This window comes from Alexandromys fortis, unplaced genomic scaffold (assembly GCF_014885135.2).
Source record: "Alexandromys fortis isolate MF-2015 unplaced genomic scaffold, M_Fortis_MF-2015_v1.1 scaffold_128, whole genome shotgun sequence".
NCBI classification, from domain to species: domain Eukaryota; kingdom Metazoa; phylum Chordata; class Mammalia; order Rodentia; family Cricetidae; genus Alexandromys; species Alexandromys fortis.
In genome coordinates, this window is record NW_026068012.1 from 214,801 (window position 1) to 232,977 (window position 18,177).

The following is an 18,177-nucleotide window of genomic DNA, read 5'->3' on the forward strand; positions in this document are numbered from 1 at the left end:
CCAGGGTCGGTAGGCTTCAAAGCTACTTCACACGCACGTACCCACACCTGGACACATACACGTTATTTGTTAAGATAAATCAGCCTTTAAAAATGTGTGTATATAGCCGGCGGTGGTGGCGCAGCACGCCTTAATCCCAGTACTCAGGAGACTGAGGCAGGACGATCTCTGTGAGTTGGAGGCCAGCCTGGTCTACAGAGCTAGTGAAGATGGATGCTTAAAAGAAATCCCACACTAGCTCAGAATTGAGAATAATAGAGGGTTATTTATTTAGGGGTAGACTCACAGATCACAATCCTCTGCTGGAATGGGGAATAGCAACTGAATTCTGCAGGGGGGGGGGCACGCCCAAGTGGGCGGGTTACTTAATGGCTACTGGTGGTAGGAATTCCTACTGCACAGCCAGTTCCAGAACAGCCAGGGTTGAAACACAGAGAACCCCCGTTTCAAACTACAAAACAAACAAAAAAGTGTGTGTGTGAATAATAGTCAAATTGTTACTTTTATGCCCGTGACAGATCTTTTCTTGCCAGTGCTCCTGGTGACTCCCCAGCTCGATGTCTCAGGGCCTTGGTATGCTGGAAGACAGTCTAAGTGGATTGCCCTGGAAAGCAGGAGCACTGAGCATGCTCAGTGTGGGAGCAGCAGGGTTAATTCAGACTCCACTTCTGAGTATGGGGCAGGCATGTGGCTGCCCCGCCAATGGCCAGTCCCTTCTCTTCCTTGTTTAAAAGACCCTCTTATGTGTGGAGGTCACCTGGTAGAGAGTTCTGAGGTAGCTGGAGGCATACTGTTCTGGTTGTCGAGTTTAATCCTCTTGATTCCATTTTCCACGGCACAGTTTACTTAGATGTGACCTTGTGACTTCTGGGGCCCCTGAGATGTGGCCGGAAGGCTGCAGGCCAGCTTCTGAAAGGGATTTCCTCTGCTTCAAAGGCATAAAAGGAACAAACACTGTTTGGCTATTTTTGTTCCATTGAGAATGGGCTATTTTTGTTGTTCTTTTTTCTTTCTGTGTGTAAGCCAGAGATGGAACCCTGCTCCTCTGCACCCTCTGCATGGGAGTGTCTCAGCCACGGCACAGTGGGCATCTGGGTGGAGGTGGGCCCTGTTCTGGGCACTGTAAGATGGTTGTTAGCATCCTGGCCTCTAGTCCACTACATGGCAGTATAGCCGAGCCCCTCCCCGGCCCACAAATAAAGTCATAAATGTCTCCGGGTGTTTCTGAATGTCATCCTGCCAATGGCAACATTGCCCTGGACTTTTGATTTTTTTTTAGGTTACATTATGTTTTCTTTATTTAAAATTGCATGGTTGGATAGTCTGTGTCCCAACTAAGCCCGTCCTTTAGCCAAATGTGAGCTGGAGCCTGGGTCCTCTGTGGGCCACGCAGACACATTTGACAATTGACAGGAAAAGTGTTTTGTGTCTTTAAAAGATGCAGCACAGGGCTGAGGGTAGAGCTCAGTTTGCCTGGCATACACTAGGCCAGGTTCAGCCCCGCAGTGCTGCCGAAAAGAACAAGGACAGAGCTTTGCTGGGAGTGCAGCTCAGTGTCAGAGTCCTGGGTTCAAATCCCCAAATAAGAAATTAAATCAGTCTTCCTGTGACTGCCCGTCGCCAGTCCCTGCCCTTTGTCTCACTGAGTGGCAGCTGGCTGGCTGGACACTGCAGGGCTAAGCACAGAACTCGCTGTGTTTATGAGCCATGCTCTTCCAGTGCCCTGCTCTCTGCCCGAGTGTCCCAGGACAAGCTTCAGAGAGAACAGAGCTGGGGCTCTGCTGTCCCCAGGGCAAGCCAGGCCTGTTTGACAGTACACTCCTGCGTACTGTACACTCCTGAGTGCTGGTTACAGCCTCTCCCACGCAGCCACCTGGACAGACTCCTGGACAGGGACAGACAGCTTGTTTGAGAACCAGGGAAACGAAGAGCCGAGAAGGAAGACCAGATAAGATAAAACCAGACCAAGGCTGATGAGAGCAAGACAGCCGTATGTCCACGGAGAGCCGTGACCTCCAATCCCATCTGTGACTCAGAGTTACATCTTTTGGTGTTCTTGCCCCTGGTTGGTCACTGACTGTAAGAACTTGCCCATCTGCCATGCGATCCAGAATCTTACTCCATTTACTTATGTGTGGGGGAGGGGTGGCAGTCGTTGTGGCACCTGTGTGGAGGAGAGGTGCCAGGGTTGGACTCAGGTCCTTTGACTTGTTGTCAGCTGAGCCACCTCCAGGCCCCACTCCAGAGTCTTGTGTGGTTGTAGGGAATGGAGCGCTTGTGTGGCTTGGCCTAAATTCTCAGCAGCCAATCTGAAGCCAGTCAGCTCCAGCTGAGGAGGGCCCACCTGGTGTGAGGCTCCAGCGATCTCAGGAAGGAGGTGTCAGGGAAGAGCTGACGTTCAGTTCGCTGTGGATGCCAGCTCCACAAGCCTGTGTGACTTGTGAGCACTGAGTTACCAGTTATACTTTGGGGCCTAAAGCCGTCGAGGATTTGTGACAGTTCTGTGATTCCATGTAAGCCTGTCTACAGGTCTGTCACACGTGTCCCTTGTATGTCGATGACAGTGTTTAAAAAGGAAAGCTGGTGTAGCGTGTGGCATGTGGTCACTCGTTCTGAAATCCTTCCCCTTGCTCTGTGCCACGCCTAGTGTGAGCTTCAGAGTGTGGCTTCTTCTACCTTCCCTCCTCCCTCCTTCCTTGTGGAACTCAGAGGCCTGGCTTCTGAGTCTGTGAGTTCTTAGCCCCTGTGAGCCCCTGCTGCTCCCTTGAGGTTCCCGCCTGTGTAGCCACGCCCAGCAGAGTTTCTGTACTGAATGAGGCCCATGTCCTCTGGCAGTGGTCAAGAGGCCTGTTGCAAAGAATAGAGCTGCAGAGCGCCACAGCTGTTCTGAGCTCCTGTGTGGGGAGGCAAGGGACCCGGAGGTCAGCGCTCAGATGGAGAAGTTAAAGAAGCCCCACAAAGGGCTGGGGAAGGTGGCCGTGGCTGGAAAGTGCTTGGTGTCTAAGCATGAGGACCTGAGCTGAGACCCCGAGTAGTATAAAATGGTACTGGCCTGTATTCCTGGACTGAGGAGGCGGGGACACAGATGTCCCTGAGGCCATTGGCCCACCAGTCCAGCTGAATCTCTGAGTTCCAAATTCAGTGGGAGACCTTGTCCCAGTAGTGTGGTGGCAGGTGACCGAGAAAATACCTGACACCAGCCTGAGGTTCCACATCACACAACACATGATTGTGAGCGGCCCGCTCCTGTAAGCCGCACACACAGGGAACAAATCTAAATGGAATAAACGCAGAAGGCAGACGATGAAGAGCCGTGTCTGCATGTGGGTCGTGTTTGCCGCGTGAGCTCCGTGTGTTTCCTGCATCGGGTTCAAGAACTAGTTTCTGCTCATCCTGAGGGCATGCACCTGTAATCCCAGCATTCGAAGACTGAGGCAGGAGGATTGCCATGAGACCTTGTTTCAAAAATTAAGAATTTTCTATTCTGGCACATTGATTTCCATGTCATCATAACCAAGAGATTGGAAGCCCCAATGTGGTTTAAGATCCTGTTACTCATGATGTATGTGTCCATGCGTGTGTGGGGAGTGTTTATAATGTGCTAGAGATATATGGGTGTCTGTGCATCTCAGCTGTATATGCATATGTAGGATGTGTGTATGTGTGATATATGTGTGAACTGTGGGTATATGTGAGGGATGTACCAGTGTGTGCATGTGCATGGGTGTGTCTTTGTAGGGTGTGTACACGTATGATATGTGCGTTATCTCACTGTGCAGGTATACATGTGTGGAGTGTGTGTGTGTGTGTATATAGAGGGCACCTTGTGTGCATGCACATGTGCAGAGGTGTATATGCATGTGTAGGTTGTATGTCTCTGTGTGTTTGCGTGTACTGGTGAAGTAGGATGGATGCTCTGCGTCTCATCTCCTTTCAATGTTTAACCTACATGGCCAGCCAGTGAGTCGGTGACAGTACACTTCCTGTGTGAGAAAACAGCCCTGGGGCACTCAGGTAGCCTGTCATGGCCTCGCAGCCCATGAGGGAGGAGCCCTGACTTGGACCCAGCTAGGTAGGTTAGGTACAGACCCTTGGCCTCATGATGGTTTCCTGAGCATTTCCTCTTGACAGAGCACACTCTGGACGAATGGTAAGTGTTGCCTCTGCTCCTGTCCAGTGTCTGCCAGCTGCACCTGGCCTCTGTGCCTGCCCTGCAGTAGCCGGCCCCTGTACCTTCCTGCCTGCACCTTTGGGACTCTCCTGGTCCACACCCCAGCCTGCCTTACTCACCACCCAGGCAACAGCTCGGAAAGCCCTGGCTGATATTAGCAGGGGGAAGTGGTCTTGGCCATCCTCCTGCCTCTGCCTTGAAAGTGCTAAGACTATATATAGGCCCGAGTCCCTGCAGCTGACTTAATAAAAATTTTTATTTGTTTGTTTGTTCATTTATTCATTCAATTTTTTGGTATTTTGAGGCAGGGTTTCTCTGTGTGACCCTGCAGCTGACTTAAAAAGAAAATTTATTTATTTATTTATTCATTCATTCATTCATTCAATTTTTTGGTATTTTGAGACATGGTTTCCTGGAACTTGCTCTGTAGACCAGGCTAACCCTGAACTTGATCCTCTCGCCTCTGCCTGTGAGACTAATGGTCTATGCCACCATACCTGGCTTAAGAATTAAAACAACAACAACAACAACAAAAAACCCGTTAGCTTTCTAACAGATCTCGCTATGTGAGATGAACAGGTGAATTAACCTACACAGGATCCTCTCCGGCAGCTTCACCAAGAGAGGTGCCAGGAGGTGGGTGTTGGAAGCTGCATGGAGAGCCGACTCATCCTGGCCTCGCCGGGTCAGAGTTCGCCGACTGAACGACTGAGCATAGCTCGGTGCTGCTCAGCCTACAACCTTTTGAGAAGGAAGCTTCTTGTTGACACAGAAGTGGAAACAGTGTCACCCCCGAGTTAAACACATCCAGCCTGGCTGGCCCAGCAGTGGCTCCTAGGGGAGGCCAGCGGACCCGTTTCTCCAGCTTATCTCTGGCAGCCATTGTCATACCACTGCCGTCCTCTCAAGTGAGCCCCTGTCCTGCCAGGGAAGTGGGGAGTCCTGGCCAGCTTGTTATTACTCAATATCTGTTCCCATCCCATTTGGTCTAAAGGGCACTCTTGGTGTCCCTTGGCAAAGATGTAACCAAGTGCTGAAGCTCAGTACACCTGCCAGCCTGCCTCACTGTGACATCTTATGGCTTTGTTTTTGCTTTTAAAATGGGCAATCCCCCAAAGATGACAGACTTCCATGGCTGTTGTGCTTCGTTGGCCTGGTGGGAGATGTGTGTTAAACTGGCTTGCTTACATTTTCTATAGATGGCATGTGACCCTCTGCAGGAAGCATTGTCTTCTGCAGGGGCAGGTTGGACTGTGCTCTGTGTGTGTGTGTGTGTGTGTGTGTGTGTGTGTGTGTGTGCGCGTGCGCACGTGTGTGCGCATACTGTATACGTGTGTGTGGATGTGCATCTACACAGATCAGAGGGACATGTTGAGTCAGGGTCTCACAGTGAACCTGGAGCTAAACTGATGGCCAGCAAGCCCAAGGGATCCTCAGATCTCCGCACCCCCACCCCCTACCATCCCCCGGGGCTGGGAATGCAGTGTGTGTGTGACCACATCCTGCTTTACGTGTTGGGGCTTCAGATCTGGTCCTCATGCTTGTGCTGCAGACACTTCTCCCCTGAGCAACACCCCTCAGGCTTCCCGGCCCTGCTTCTGGAAACTTGAAGAGGAGATATTCACTAGCCAAAGAAAGCATTTTAAAGTCAGACCTACTCCCTCTCTGCCCATGTGTTAAGTTTAAACATGTTTAAACTATTTTTATTAGTAGTTAAAATACACACGACATAAAGTGTACCGCCCCCCCCCCACCTTTTATCCTTTCTTTCTTTCTTTTTGGTTTTTTGAGCCAAGGTTTCTTTGTATAGCTGTGACTGTCCTGGAACTGGCTTTGATGCATTTGCCTCTGCCTCCTGAGTGCTGGGATTAAAGGATGCACCATCCCCACCTGGCTGGCTTACCCCTTTTTAAGTGCACCGTTCTGAGCACATGGTCCACGCTTTCAGATCCAGTTGCGTCCTGGAGAAGATTGTGCAGTCTGACTGTGTCATGTTAGAAGGAACCAAAGTGGGGTACAGAGAAACCCTTGGGTGGAACTTAAGTCTTTCTTGGCTTACAGTCATGAAGCTAGGCTGTAATTTAGCCCTTTTTCTCAAACTTACATTTTATTCTTGTTTTATTAGTTATTTATTTGGAGGACTGAGAGTCCAACCCAGGCCTCTGCATGCCAAGCAGACACTACTTAGGGACATTTCTCCTTTGGCCCCGTTCCTTTGTTTTAAGGTCAATCTGCTATGTCGATGGATGTAGTGAGGTCAAGATTGTAATTGTATCCTAAGTGTCCTTTCAGGAATTCTTTCAGGATTGTGTAGCTCCTGAGTGAGATGAATAAGGAAGCTTAATTTCCTGTTTAATCACAGTTTTTCTTCCCATAGATGGCTGAAAATGATTTTGAAAACGTAATTACTTTCCCTTTCCAGCCTATCAGCTTCTCTGAGTTTATTCTGTATTTGTAAACTGTTTCTCATGAACTGTGTATGTTACTGGCCAACCAGCCTGGGCTTCCAGCTTCCTGAAAATAACCCTCCACTGTGTAGGCAGAGTTTCTCTGTGTCTCCACAGCTGCTCACAAATAACCACTCAAGACACTTCTGTACATTGTAAATGCTCAGCCAATAGCTCAGGCTTGTTACTAGCTGACTCTTACATTTAAATTAACCTACATTTCTTAGCTATGTTTTGCTATATAGCTTTTCTCAGTACAGCATGCCCATCTTGCTTCTCCCTGTGTTTGCTGGCAACTCCTCTGACTCCACCCTTCTTCTCCCCAGCATTCTCTGTTTGGCTCTCCCCCAACCTTATCCTGTCCAGCTATTGGCCAGCCAGCTTCTTTATTAAGCCAGTCACAGCGATGTGTATTCACACAGTATAGAAGAATATCCCACACCACTCTGACCTGCTCTGGGGGTGTTTCTAAGCCCTCTTCACTGAGAAGTCTGTTCCACAGTGGCATCCTCACATGGGCTGGAAAGAGCAGCAGAGGGGAAGCCCTTCCTGACCTGGGCTGGGATGCTAGCATGTATGAGGGATGAGGATGGGGGACAAGAGGATAGCTCTTCATAGGTGACCCTGAGTTCGTGTGGGGGAAACATCTCTAAAACTGGATATGCAGGCAGGATATCGCCTCATCCTGCTGCATGGGAGGCAGAAAGAGCCTAGGGCTGGGCTTCCTATTTAATACCCAAATACTTGTGTCTTAATGTTTTTCAGCCAGGTTTGATGAGTCATGATATCAGACACGTGCAGTTGGGAGCTGGGGTGTGTTATTGGCAGAGAGTGGCAATGGCTAGCTAGGGATGGAGGCGTATGCTTAGAATCTTATGTCAAAAATACTGTAGAGATGGCTCTTAGCCCACAACCACTCTGTTGTATGAGACGTGGGTGTCTTCCTAAGTTGTCGAAGCATAAACACAGTATGGAAGTCACCGTCTGACCTTTCCTTTAGTGTATTTGCTGTGACACTCAGGCCGTTTTCAACCTCAGGAAGTTGAGGCCAGAAAACTGCTTGTATTTGAGACCAGCTCTGAACTACATAGCAAGACCCTGTTTCCAGAACCTCAGCTGGAAGCGGTTGGAGCACAGGCTCTTTCCATTCTAAAATTGTTGTGACATAATATAAAAGTTAACATTTTAATCCTTCTGAGACAAAGTGTCTTGCTGGGTTGTGCAGGCTGTCTTCAAAGCCTCAAACTTCTGCGTTCCAGCAGCCCTCCCACATCAGCCCACAAAGTCTTTGTACCTGAGACTGGAGGCATGCACAGCCTGAACCCACCCTCCCCACACACTAAATAATAGCTTTTTAATGGTAGAAAATGATTGAGGAAAACACCCAATCAATGTTGACCTTTGGCCTCCACACACACATAGGCAAATACACACACATGCCCAAAAAGAAAAAGAAAGTGGAAATGGGGCAGGCCAAGCAGACTGCAGCCGTGCTCTGGAGGCCTTTGAGTGGCTCTCAGAAACCTGGGGTTTACCCTGTGTGCTCTCAGTACAGATCTGTGTGGGCTGGTAGACCGCAGCGTCAGATGGGATTGTAAGACAGTCTGGAAATCTCCCAGCCATGGCGCTCTGCCTCTGCTTCTCGATGCCAGGAAGAGTAGGTTTTCTTGTTTGTTTGTTTTTAGTACCCAGGGCCTTGCACACACCCAGCAAATACTTTAACTCTGAGCTGTATTCCCAGCTCTAGAAGCTACAGTGTCCTGGGTTCCCCCATCTGCTTGCTGGGGATACTGTTGTTCCACATTCCCATGGAATTCAGATGTTCTCAGCACAGTCCCTAGTTGGCAGAGGTGCCCGCAATACCCCTTCCCCGTGTGTGAGCTCCACCCAGCGCCGCATGAGTCTCCCCAGCAAACAGCCAAGGCTTCTGTGTACACAGGAGACAGTGCTGTCTGTGCCGGTTGAGTCCAGTCCTTCTCCAGTCTGTGGGACTGCTGGCTCCTGGGATGGAGGTGCATACAGCCCTTGTCTGTCTGTGAGTGCCATGGTGTCACAAGACACCATCTGCTTCCCTTCCAGCATTGGCAGGGCCTATCCAATCACTCAAGGCCCAAGAGTCTAGCTTGTGAGTCTCCATTGAGCCTCCGCACACGGTCCCTCTGGCTCCTCTCTGTGTGTCTGTCTCACAGCCCCACGTCGTGTTCTGGCCTCCACAGATGTGTTTTTTTCTGTAAATGGCACAACTGCCCTCTCTCTTGCCTTTGCTTGTCTCACAGGCTCTCCAGAGCAACCTGAAGTATTCCCTGCTGCCGCGAAGGCTCCTTATCAGCAAGAGGCTCGCCCAGTGTCTGCATCCTGCCCTGCCTAGTGGTGTGCACCTTAAAGCCCTAGAGACCTATGAGATCATCTTTAAGATAGTGGGGACCAAATGGCTGGCCAAGGACTTGTTCCTGTACAGGTACAGCCCCTTCCCGCTCTCGTGCAACCGTCACCAGGGCAAGCTGTATTTCGGTTCCCAATCGGAAAACAACAGGCATGGGACTCGGTAGACTGCTTGCCTGGCATGCACGAGGTGCTGGACTTGATGCTAGTACTGATAAGCCAGGTGTTCTGGTGCATGCTTGTAACTCTAGCACTCTGGAGGTGAAGGCAGGAAGAGTAGAAGTTCAAGGTCACCCTTAACTACGCGAAATCCTATCTCAAAAAGTTTTTAAAGAAAAATGGCAATCAAAATATGCATGGGGGAGAAAACACACAGCAGCCAGTCATCCATCCTCCACCAGGAGATTGTCACCTTCAGAAAGACCTGCATTCAGGGTCCACGCCTTAGCACGCCTGTGCATAAGGAGCAGAATGTGCAGGCAGCTCAGTTGCCTGCTCCTGTGGCCATCTCAGATCAAATGTGCATCTGTCAGCAGTTCAGTGGCTCTGCTTGCTCTTAACTGTTCCCTCCTGGGGCTAGGGTGGAGCGTGGCCTTAGACTGTGCAACCCCAAACCTCTCCTTTGCCCCGAGCCCTGGGATCTGTGACCAGGTGTCTGACTGTGCTCACTGGCCCTTCTTGTCTTTCTCAAAGCTGCGGCCTGTTTCCCCTGCTGGCCTATGCCGCCATGTCAGTGCGGCCTGTCCTGCTCGGCCTGTACGAGAAGTACTTCCTCCCGCTGCAGAAGCTGCTCCTGCCCAGTCTCCAGGCTTTTCTCGTGGGCCTGCTGCCGGGCCTGGAAGAGGGCTCTGAGATCTACGACAGGTTGGTGGGCCTTGTGTCCAGGGTGTGGCTTTACCTGTCTGGGTTTGGGGTCTTCCACTTCCATTGCAGAAGCACCGACACCCACGGCATAGGGGCTGGAAGGTAGAGGGAAGGCAGGGTTAATTCATATTTCTCTGTTCACCACATGACAAAGTCCCAAGAACTCACCGTGGCACCTTACCAGAGGGGAAGTCAAAGACTAGAGAGATGATATTGACCCTGACCTTGAGAGCCCTATGCAGGGCGCCCATTAAAGCCTGGCACGTCAGGGAGCCGTCCACATTTGGAGGGGAGATGCACACAGATGCACATGCCCTCCTCCTCTGGTGGAGGAAGCTTTCCCTGATGGGCACCTCCATTCACAGGTAAGGGAGGGAAGATGGGCAGGGTTCTTAGGGCCACCACAGGGCGTAGAATCCACGTGGTTCAGAGTCCAGAACTGCCCTTAAAGCCAGGTTCCTCAGCAGGCAGGACTTAGCAAGAGGAGTCGGTAGTGTGCAAAGCAGGGTCCTCTCCCCCCCTTGTTCTTTATTTTAATTTTTGACACGAAGGTCTTCTACATGATGCAGCCCCAACTGGTGTCTAACTGCGATCCTCCTGCCTCAGTCCCTGCCTCCCAATAATCATAGGCATGTGCTGCCACTGGACCAGAGCAGAGTCTCTGACCTCTCTCTGCAGGACCTGAAGAAGCACTTAGCGCTCCTGAGTTCTCACGGCCTTCTGGTGACAGCTCAGAGGCAGAGAAAGTGTGCGGTCATGTAAACCATTGCGTGTGCACAAAGCCCTTGCCAAATTCTTTTCTTTCTTTATAAAGAATTGCTGTCCATGTTGACTGTTCTGAGAGACGTTGCAGTGATTAACATCACTGGTGATAGGGCCCATGTTCCGGCCCATCTGTGGTGACTGCTGACTGTGCCTGTCACATCCGTGTACTGGCACCGTGCCTCTCTCGCCTCTGCTGTTCCCGGGCCTCAGACACATCAGCCTGGCATGCATTCGGAAAGTGCCTGAGGCTCCTTGTAGAATCAAGAAGTCAATCCTAGCCATACTTGGAGTGTTCCTGTAAGCGCCAGAAAATCTGGGGACAGAGCAACTTAGAGCATTGTAGCCAGAGACAGTGACACTGACAGGGACCCTGTAGAGCACTGTACAGACAGGGACACTGTAGAGCACTGTACAGACAGGGACACTGTAGAGCACTGTACAGACAGGGACCCTGTAGAGCACTGTACAGAGACAGCGGCCCAGGCTGTGTTCCTTTTCATCTGTACTGGATTGCACAGACCTACCTAGAGGTTTGCATGTGGACCACTTGCAGCTTTCACTTCTCTGTCCTGATTTCCCCAGGGGATAGCCCACCATTAGTTACATCTGTGGAGGAAGAATCTGTCTCATTGTCACCCATTGTCACCATAGCTCAGTAGTCGTGGTGACACAGGAGGGATCATGGGGACTCAGTAGTCGTGGTGACACAGGAGGGAGCAGTGGGGCATTACCAGACTTTCTGCAAGTTCTTTTGCCTTCATGTTCTGATAACAGGGGTGTGTGTGTACCCATGAGTATCTATGTGTGCTAATACACGCACATTTGAGTTTTTATATTCTCTAACAGATTAAACGTTTTACTTAGCTCCCCAAAGGTCCTTCAGTCTGTTACTCACACTAGAAACGTGTTAAAAGTTGGAGTTTTGTTTGTTCTTTTGGTCGATGAATGAGAGTTTGTTTGAGCAGTCGATAGTCTTGTTTAATATTGGTATTTTTCCCCAACCTGTGATTTCTTGACATTGAACCAAGAGCATGAATTACTGAAAGCCAAGCCGGTGTGTACCACGCCCAGAAGTGGTGACCAGCTTCCCAGGGTAGATGCTGGCCAAGGCTTATGTAATCCTTGACTGTGAGTTACAGGCACAGTGAGTGAGCTGGTAGTAGAAGATGGTTTTTGCTATTTCTGTTTTACTCTGAGAATGAGCTGGACCCCTCAATCCTGAGGGGTAGAACCAAATACCCCAGCACATAATTCTCATACACAGACAGGAAGAGGAGCAGAGTCAACAGTGTCCACGTTGGGAGACATTGTGAAAAGCTGGGCTAGACCCAGTTGTGAGGATGCTTTCGTGTAGGTGAAAACTTTTCCCTGTTTGCACTGCTCAGTTAACATGAACAAATGGAACTCTTGGCCCGTGACTGACAATGTCACTGTTCGTTCTGACTTTCTGACCCTTGGAGGCCGGCATGTCACCTCTTTCTGCCCCAGAGCCACGCACGTGTGCTTTGCTGCACTAAGAAAAGGAGATTGAAAGGGTGAGTGCTCGCCAGACTCCTTTCTAGAAGAGGGAGGGGAGTGCCGTGATGGCTGTAAGGAAGTGAAAGCCAGAGCCAGGTGTAGAGACAGATCTGTGGTCTTGGCCCTGGAAGTGCTGAGGCAGACCAGGGAGAAGGAGGGAGGAAGAGTGGAAATAGCATGGGATTGAGGTTATGATGCTGATGGTTGCTGTTAGTTGCTTTTGAATTAAAAGTTTAGGGTTCTGTATTCTAAACTGCACAGTGATTTCTAGGGTCTAACAACAGAGGTAATCTGAGTCATTCTCACACAATAGAAAGTTCCCTAGCTTTTCACCCTAGTTATTTTGCTTTTCCAGGGTGAAGTTATGTCAGAATTATTCTTTGAGACCTTTTTTATTTATTTATTTTAATGTCCATTGGTATTTTGCCTACATGGATGTCTGTGTGAGAGTGTTAGGTCACCTAGAACTGGAGTTACAGACGGTTGTGAGCTACCATGTGGGTGGCTGGAATTGAACCCAGGTCCTCTGGAAGAGCGGTCAGTGCTCTTAACCCGAGTCGACTCTCTAGCCCCTATTTTTGTTTTTATGAGACAGGGTTTCTCTGTGTCACTGCCCTGGCCATCCTGGAACTCACTATGGAGACCAAGCTGGCCTCACACTCAGAGATCCACCTACGTCTGCCTCCCAAAGCTGCCAGCCAGACCTGGCCTTACTCTTGCAATGAGGACAGTGAGACACACTGTTGCATTTCTTTAGGACGAGCTAGCCAGTGTCCTCTGCATACTGGAAAGAAATCAGGAGAGTTTCCTGGGTTTTGATGGTGGAACTTTCTTGGGGGAAGCAGTGCAAATGGCTGGGATCCTCATCCTGTGGCTCGTACTTGGAGAACATGTGCATATGTGTTCTAGTGCTCGTAGTGGGCTTTATCTAGGGACTTCCTAAAGAGATCCCTGGGTAGGGGGTCGCAGCTGCCCGGTGCAGGGGCCACCCAGCAGGGCTGTGTCCTGGCACACACTGACTCGTCTGTCCAGTTCACCACATAATGCAGCTGCTGAGTGGAGCTTCCGTCTGGGTGATGGCTCAGAGCTGAGCAAAGCCAAGCTCCGTGTGTTTGCTCTGCTTTTAATAGAAGACCAATCAATACCCTCAGCCGCAAAACCCTCCTGTGTACTTTGCCTAAATCCTTGGTCTGACTTCTAACTCTTCATCCTTGTTTTTCTAAGATGCAAGGCATCATTTCCTACAACTATTTTATGTGCATTTAAAACTTTCATTAACTTTTTATTCTTTAGCAGCTTCACAGTTTTTCCTTTTTGGTTTTTCAAAACAGAGTTTCTCTGTATATCCTCATAAATTTATATAATGAATTTTGTCATTGTAGTCTCTGACCCTCTCAGGTCTCTCCCTCTCCCACTAAAGCCAATCCTCTTCCCCAAAAGGCCCTACTTTCATGTCTTTGCTGGGTGTGACGCACTGAGTTTGAATAGGGCTTCCTGAAGAGCACAGGCAACTTAGGAACAGGCACACCACTGCAGAAGGTGATCCTGTGGCCTCCAGCTACATTAAGTTGTCCCTTGGGCAGGGGTGGGGCCTCGTGAGTCCTGCCTTCTCTTGATGAACAGCTGAGAGACCCGACTTCTGCCTGTCTTGTGCAGCGAGCTTGTGAGTTCATGTCCAAAGGGTGTCATGTCCCAGCTCTCCACCCGGCCTCTGGCTCTCACAGTCTTTGCACCCCTGAGCTTCAGGGAGGAGGGCGATCATTCATTCTCTGCACTTGACCAGGTGTGAGTCTGTATTAATCACCCAGACTCGTGTATAAGAACAAACTCTGTTTGTATATATAATGTAGTATGTATTCACAGCAATTTTTTTCTTTCCTTTTGTTTATTTGTTTTTGAAATCAAAAAGCAAGCTGACGGTGGTTTATGTGGCATGGTCTTCACAGTGCCAGCTGTGTCCCACTCACCTGGCACTGGGGACCGTGAAGTACCTGGGGCGCCAGTGGTTAATGTCCGTCAGTGTGGCCTGTGCTGTTTTTACGTGGACACTCCCGTTCCATTTTCGCACCCTCTCCCCGAGGCAGGGACTTTTGGCTCTGTCTCATGGCTGAGTATGGGTTCGTGCTGAGGTCAGTCTTATCCCGGGTCCCATAGCCAGGATTTAAACACAGAAGGGCCAAGCTGAGAAAGCTGTGAGCTGCTCTTCGCACTGGTCCTGGCCTTCTTTCTTCCCAACACTTTGCAAGTAGGAACCATGAGACATGGAGTCCTTGCAGGGGCTGAGTCAGCTCAATCCTGAGGTGAGCCCTCTCTGTCAGGTTGCTGGCAGGCCTGTCACCAACCCACATGTGGTTTTTAGTGCCGGCACTAGAGAAGAGCTTCACTTTAGCGTCCATGGAAAAATGGGCCCTGATCTGCTGATTGCTGACTGCGTCATAGGAAGACTAAGTGCAGATAGGAGGTGTGGCAAACCTGTGCTTCCCAGCACTCAGAAGGCTGAGGCAGGAGGCCAGCTGGGATACCAGAGACACTCTGTCTAAAAATAAGGGGACTGGCGGGTGGCCCAGCAGTTAGGGTGGCTGCTACCAAGCCTGGTATCTGGACTGATATCCAGGGCCTGCATGGTAGTAGAAGAGGTCAGCTTTTCTAGATTGTCCTCTGACACAAGCACATGCAGCATACATACTACACACACAGGTACACACACACACACACACACACACACACATGCATTAACTAAATGTGTGGGGCTGGAGGAATGGCTCAGCAGTTAAGAGCACTTGCGGCCACTTTCTATATTGGGTGGCTTACCTTTTCTCTGTCTCCACGGCATCCAGTGTCCTCTCCTGGCTTCCTCAGGCACCTGCAAACAAATGCCTACACGCATGTAGACACACAGACATAAATAAAAATAAATCTACTTAAAATGGAGTAAAGGGGACAATGGCTCAGTGGGTAAAGGCGCTTGCCACCAAGCCCATCCCCAGAACCGAGATGTGATCAGTGTGCCACATTCGTGTGATGCATGACAGCGGGTGGGCGGGAAGTCCAGCAGTGTAGCCATGACAGCGGTTTGGAGTGACAGAGGGGAAGATGGGGTGTCCTGTTCAAGGGCGAGCCCCTGAGAGCCTGCTCTTTCACAGTACAGGAGAGAGGAACCCTGAAATGTGTCTTTCACCAACAGGACAGATGCCCTGCTCCTGAGACTGTCTCTGGTCGTGGGCCGGGAGGTGTTCTATGCTGCCCTGTGGGGGAGTGTCCTGACAAGCCCTTCCATCCGCCTCCCTGCCTCCTTGTTCGTGGTGAGCCACATCAGCCGGGACTCACCTTGCAAGGAGCAGAAGTACATGCTGGGTACTGATTACCAGCTCACGGTAGGTGCCTTGCTCCCCCTGAGACGTGGACATGGCCTTTCCCTCTGGGAGAATTCTTTGTGAGTGGTGTGTGAGAGAGATGGAGAAAGAGACAGAGCTAGGTTAAAATGAACGGGCACATGCTGAGGCCAGAAGGTGGAGCCCTGGGAACACATAGGTCTGGGAACTAAACTTGGCAGCAAGCATCCTTTACCCACAGAGCCAACTCTCCTACCCCGGCTCCTCGGTGAACCGTGGCTCTGTATTCAGGTGCTCAGAAGCCGCTGCCAGCCGTCTCTGCTGTGCCTCTAGTCTTGCTTCCTCCCCTGCCCGTATCACTCCCTCATTATTCATGTCCAAACTGTCTCCTCCCTGCTCTAGTGTCCCAATGACTCATGGCCCTGTCCTTTCTGTCCTGGTCCTCTTAGGCTTCTGGTGTGGGAGAATTGTCTGTATTCTGTCAGTCATGTTTTAAATAAACGCTAGTTGGCCAGGCAGGAAGTATAGGCAGGAAAACCAGCCGGGAAGAGAAATGATGCAAGGAGAGCAGGAGAATTCTGGGAAGGAGGAAGCTGATTCCTCCCACTCCTTCCAGACCACCAGAGCAGCAGGATGTGATCTGCCTCACTGAAAAAAGGTACTGAGCCACATGGCTAACATAGACCAGAAAAATGGGTTAATCAAGATATGAGAGTCAGCCAGTGAGAGGCTAGAGCTAATGGGCCAACCAGCTTATAATTTATGGAGACCTATGTGTAATTTTCTTTAGGGCTAAACAGTTGTGGGGGACCTGGTGGGAGGACAAAAAAAAAAAAAAACAAGCAGGCCCCCATTCGTGTTACAGATTGGCGCCCGACAGGTATCCACGTGGGTGCCATTCTGTAACAGGCTGCGCTCACACCTACATGCCAGGGTTCCCCAGCTTCCTTCTCCAGGCCCTTCGAGGGACTCTGCCTTCCCTGACAGCTACAGCACTGCCATGAACTTGGTAATGTGAGCACCCCAGACGTTTATCTTTCCCCATCCATGGCCCTGTGCTTGATGGCATGCTGTATGTCACCCCCTGGTAGAGAACCCACACTCTGAACTTAGTGTTTGCAGATTAAATTAATGGGTTACAACTTGTAGCGAGCAGAAATTTCTGTCTTTGGAGGATTGGCAGAACTTCCCACAGGGTCTGTCTGGGGATTGCATGATAGAATTGAAGAGTCCCCTAGGTTGTGATAGGGATGTGGCAATCTCAGCTTTCCTACCCCATGTGTATGCCCTGTTCATTTTCTCCTTTTCTCGGGCCCTGTTTCTCCTGCCTACATCTCCCTTGGACCAGCAGTTTTCCCACCGGCTCCCTCCACCCACATCACCACGTCTTTATCAGTCACTAAGAGGTGGCTTTGAAAAACGTGGCTTTGCTCACGCCTGTCCTGTGCTTCTGTGGTATGTGGCTCATACAGTCCCACTTCAGGAGTTTCCTAGTCTGCTTTTAGCTGTCCACTCCTTACTTTCTCCTCTGACCCTTGGCCCCCATGCCTCATGACCTCATGACTTCCCACAAGCCTCATGGCTTTCAGCCTCGTGATCTGTACCCTCCTGTCTGTATTCAAAGAGGACACTCTCTACCTAATTTTTGTGGCCATGCAGAAGCAGTCGGCAGAGGGTGCCGGGTCACTTAGGGATCAGCTCTGTGGTTTGTCATTTCAGGTGAAGTCGCTGTGCGCATCCCTGCTAGATGCCAATGTTCTTGTGCAAAGGAATAATCTGGAAATCATTCTATTTTTCTTCCCATTTTATACCTGTCTGGTGAGTCATGTTTACCCTTCTGGACACTTCCTGTTTCTTCAGAAGCCAAGGGCAGGTGTTTGTATCGACATATCAGAGAGTGATGCCACCCAGACCCAGCTTGGTGAAGCAATGGCTTTATTAGGGGCCTAACAGGAACATTGGTGACTCAGAGGCAGGCAGCTGCATTATCATCCTGAAAGGCCTACCCTGGCATCACTGAGACTCACAGAAACTCCCCTGGATCCCCCTGTGAGATTCACAACCTTCACAGAAGAGAGTCTCCTCTTCCCGGCAGTTATACTGCTCAGATGACACTGGGAAGGACCTTGGGAATCTGGTGACTTTCCTTAGCTCCCCACACCGTGGTCTCTCTCCAGGGTAGAGTGCATCAGGTCTGAGGAGCTGGCTACCCAGCAGGCAGACCTTGATCAGCTGCTTTGGTGGGCGGCATGGGGACAGCCAGCCTTTTGAGAGCCATCTTTTGGGAGTGGATGGTCAAGTAGAGCCGCATGTGAAAAGTCAGAAGCCTACTCAGCGTTCCCTTAAGGTAAGCTTTCTCCGTCCTTCCGATAGGATCCTGATGAGAGAGCCATCCCTCTGCTCAGACGTGACGTCATACACATTCTGTCTGCTGCCACCCAGACCCTGCTGAGAAGGGACATGTCTCTCAATAGAAGACTGTACGCCTGGTTGCTAGGTACTGAGCACCGTGTGAGCATGAGCCCCAGTGCTGGTTTGTGGACTAAGGGGTGGCCTGAGTGGTGTTTCTGAGTCATGAATTGCGGAAAGACCGCCATGACTAATACAGCCCTGGGCAGCTGAGGTCGGCTCTGATTATCTGCAACTTTTTTTTCTTTTAAAAAAGAGAAGTGAGTGGGGTTTTAAAGTTCCAGCTGAG

The 18,177-nt window shown here is 50.3% G+C and overlaps 1 protein-coding gene across 4 annotated transcripts in view; it reads left to right on the forward strand.

Annotated features, from left to right (window-relative positions):
* The window catches only part of Dop1b (DOP1 leucine zipper like protein B), a 110,067-nt gene that overhangs the window by 22,843 nt on the left and 69,047 nt on the right, over window positions 1-18,177 (forward strand). For all 4 annotated transcript variants that reach the window (XM_050162056.1, XM_050162057.1, XM_050162059.1 and 1 more), the window contains 5 exons: window positions 8,895-9,076; window positions 9,694-9,864; window positions 15,332-15,521; window positions 17,199-17,297; window positions 17,853-17,976. In XM_050162056.1, coding sequence (XP_050018013.1) covers window positions 8,895-9,076; window positions 9,694-9,864; window positions 15,332-15,521; window positions 17,199-17,297; window positions 17,853-17,976 — 766 coding nt within the window. The remainder of the gene's footprint in view (window positions 1-8,894; window positions 9,077-9,693; window positions 9,865-15,331; window positions 15,522-17,198; window positions 17,298-17,852; window positions 17,977-18,177) is intronic.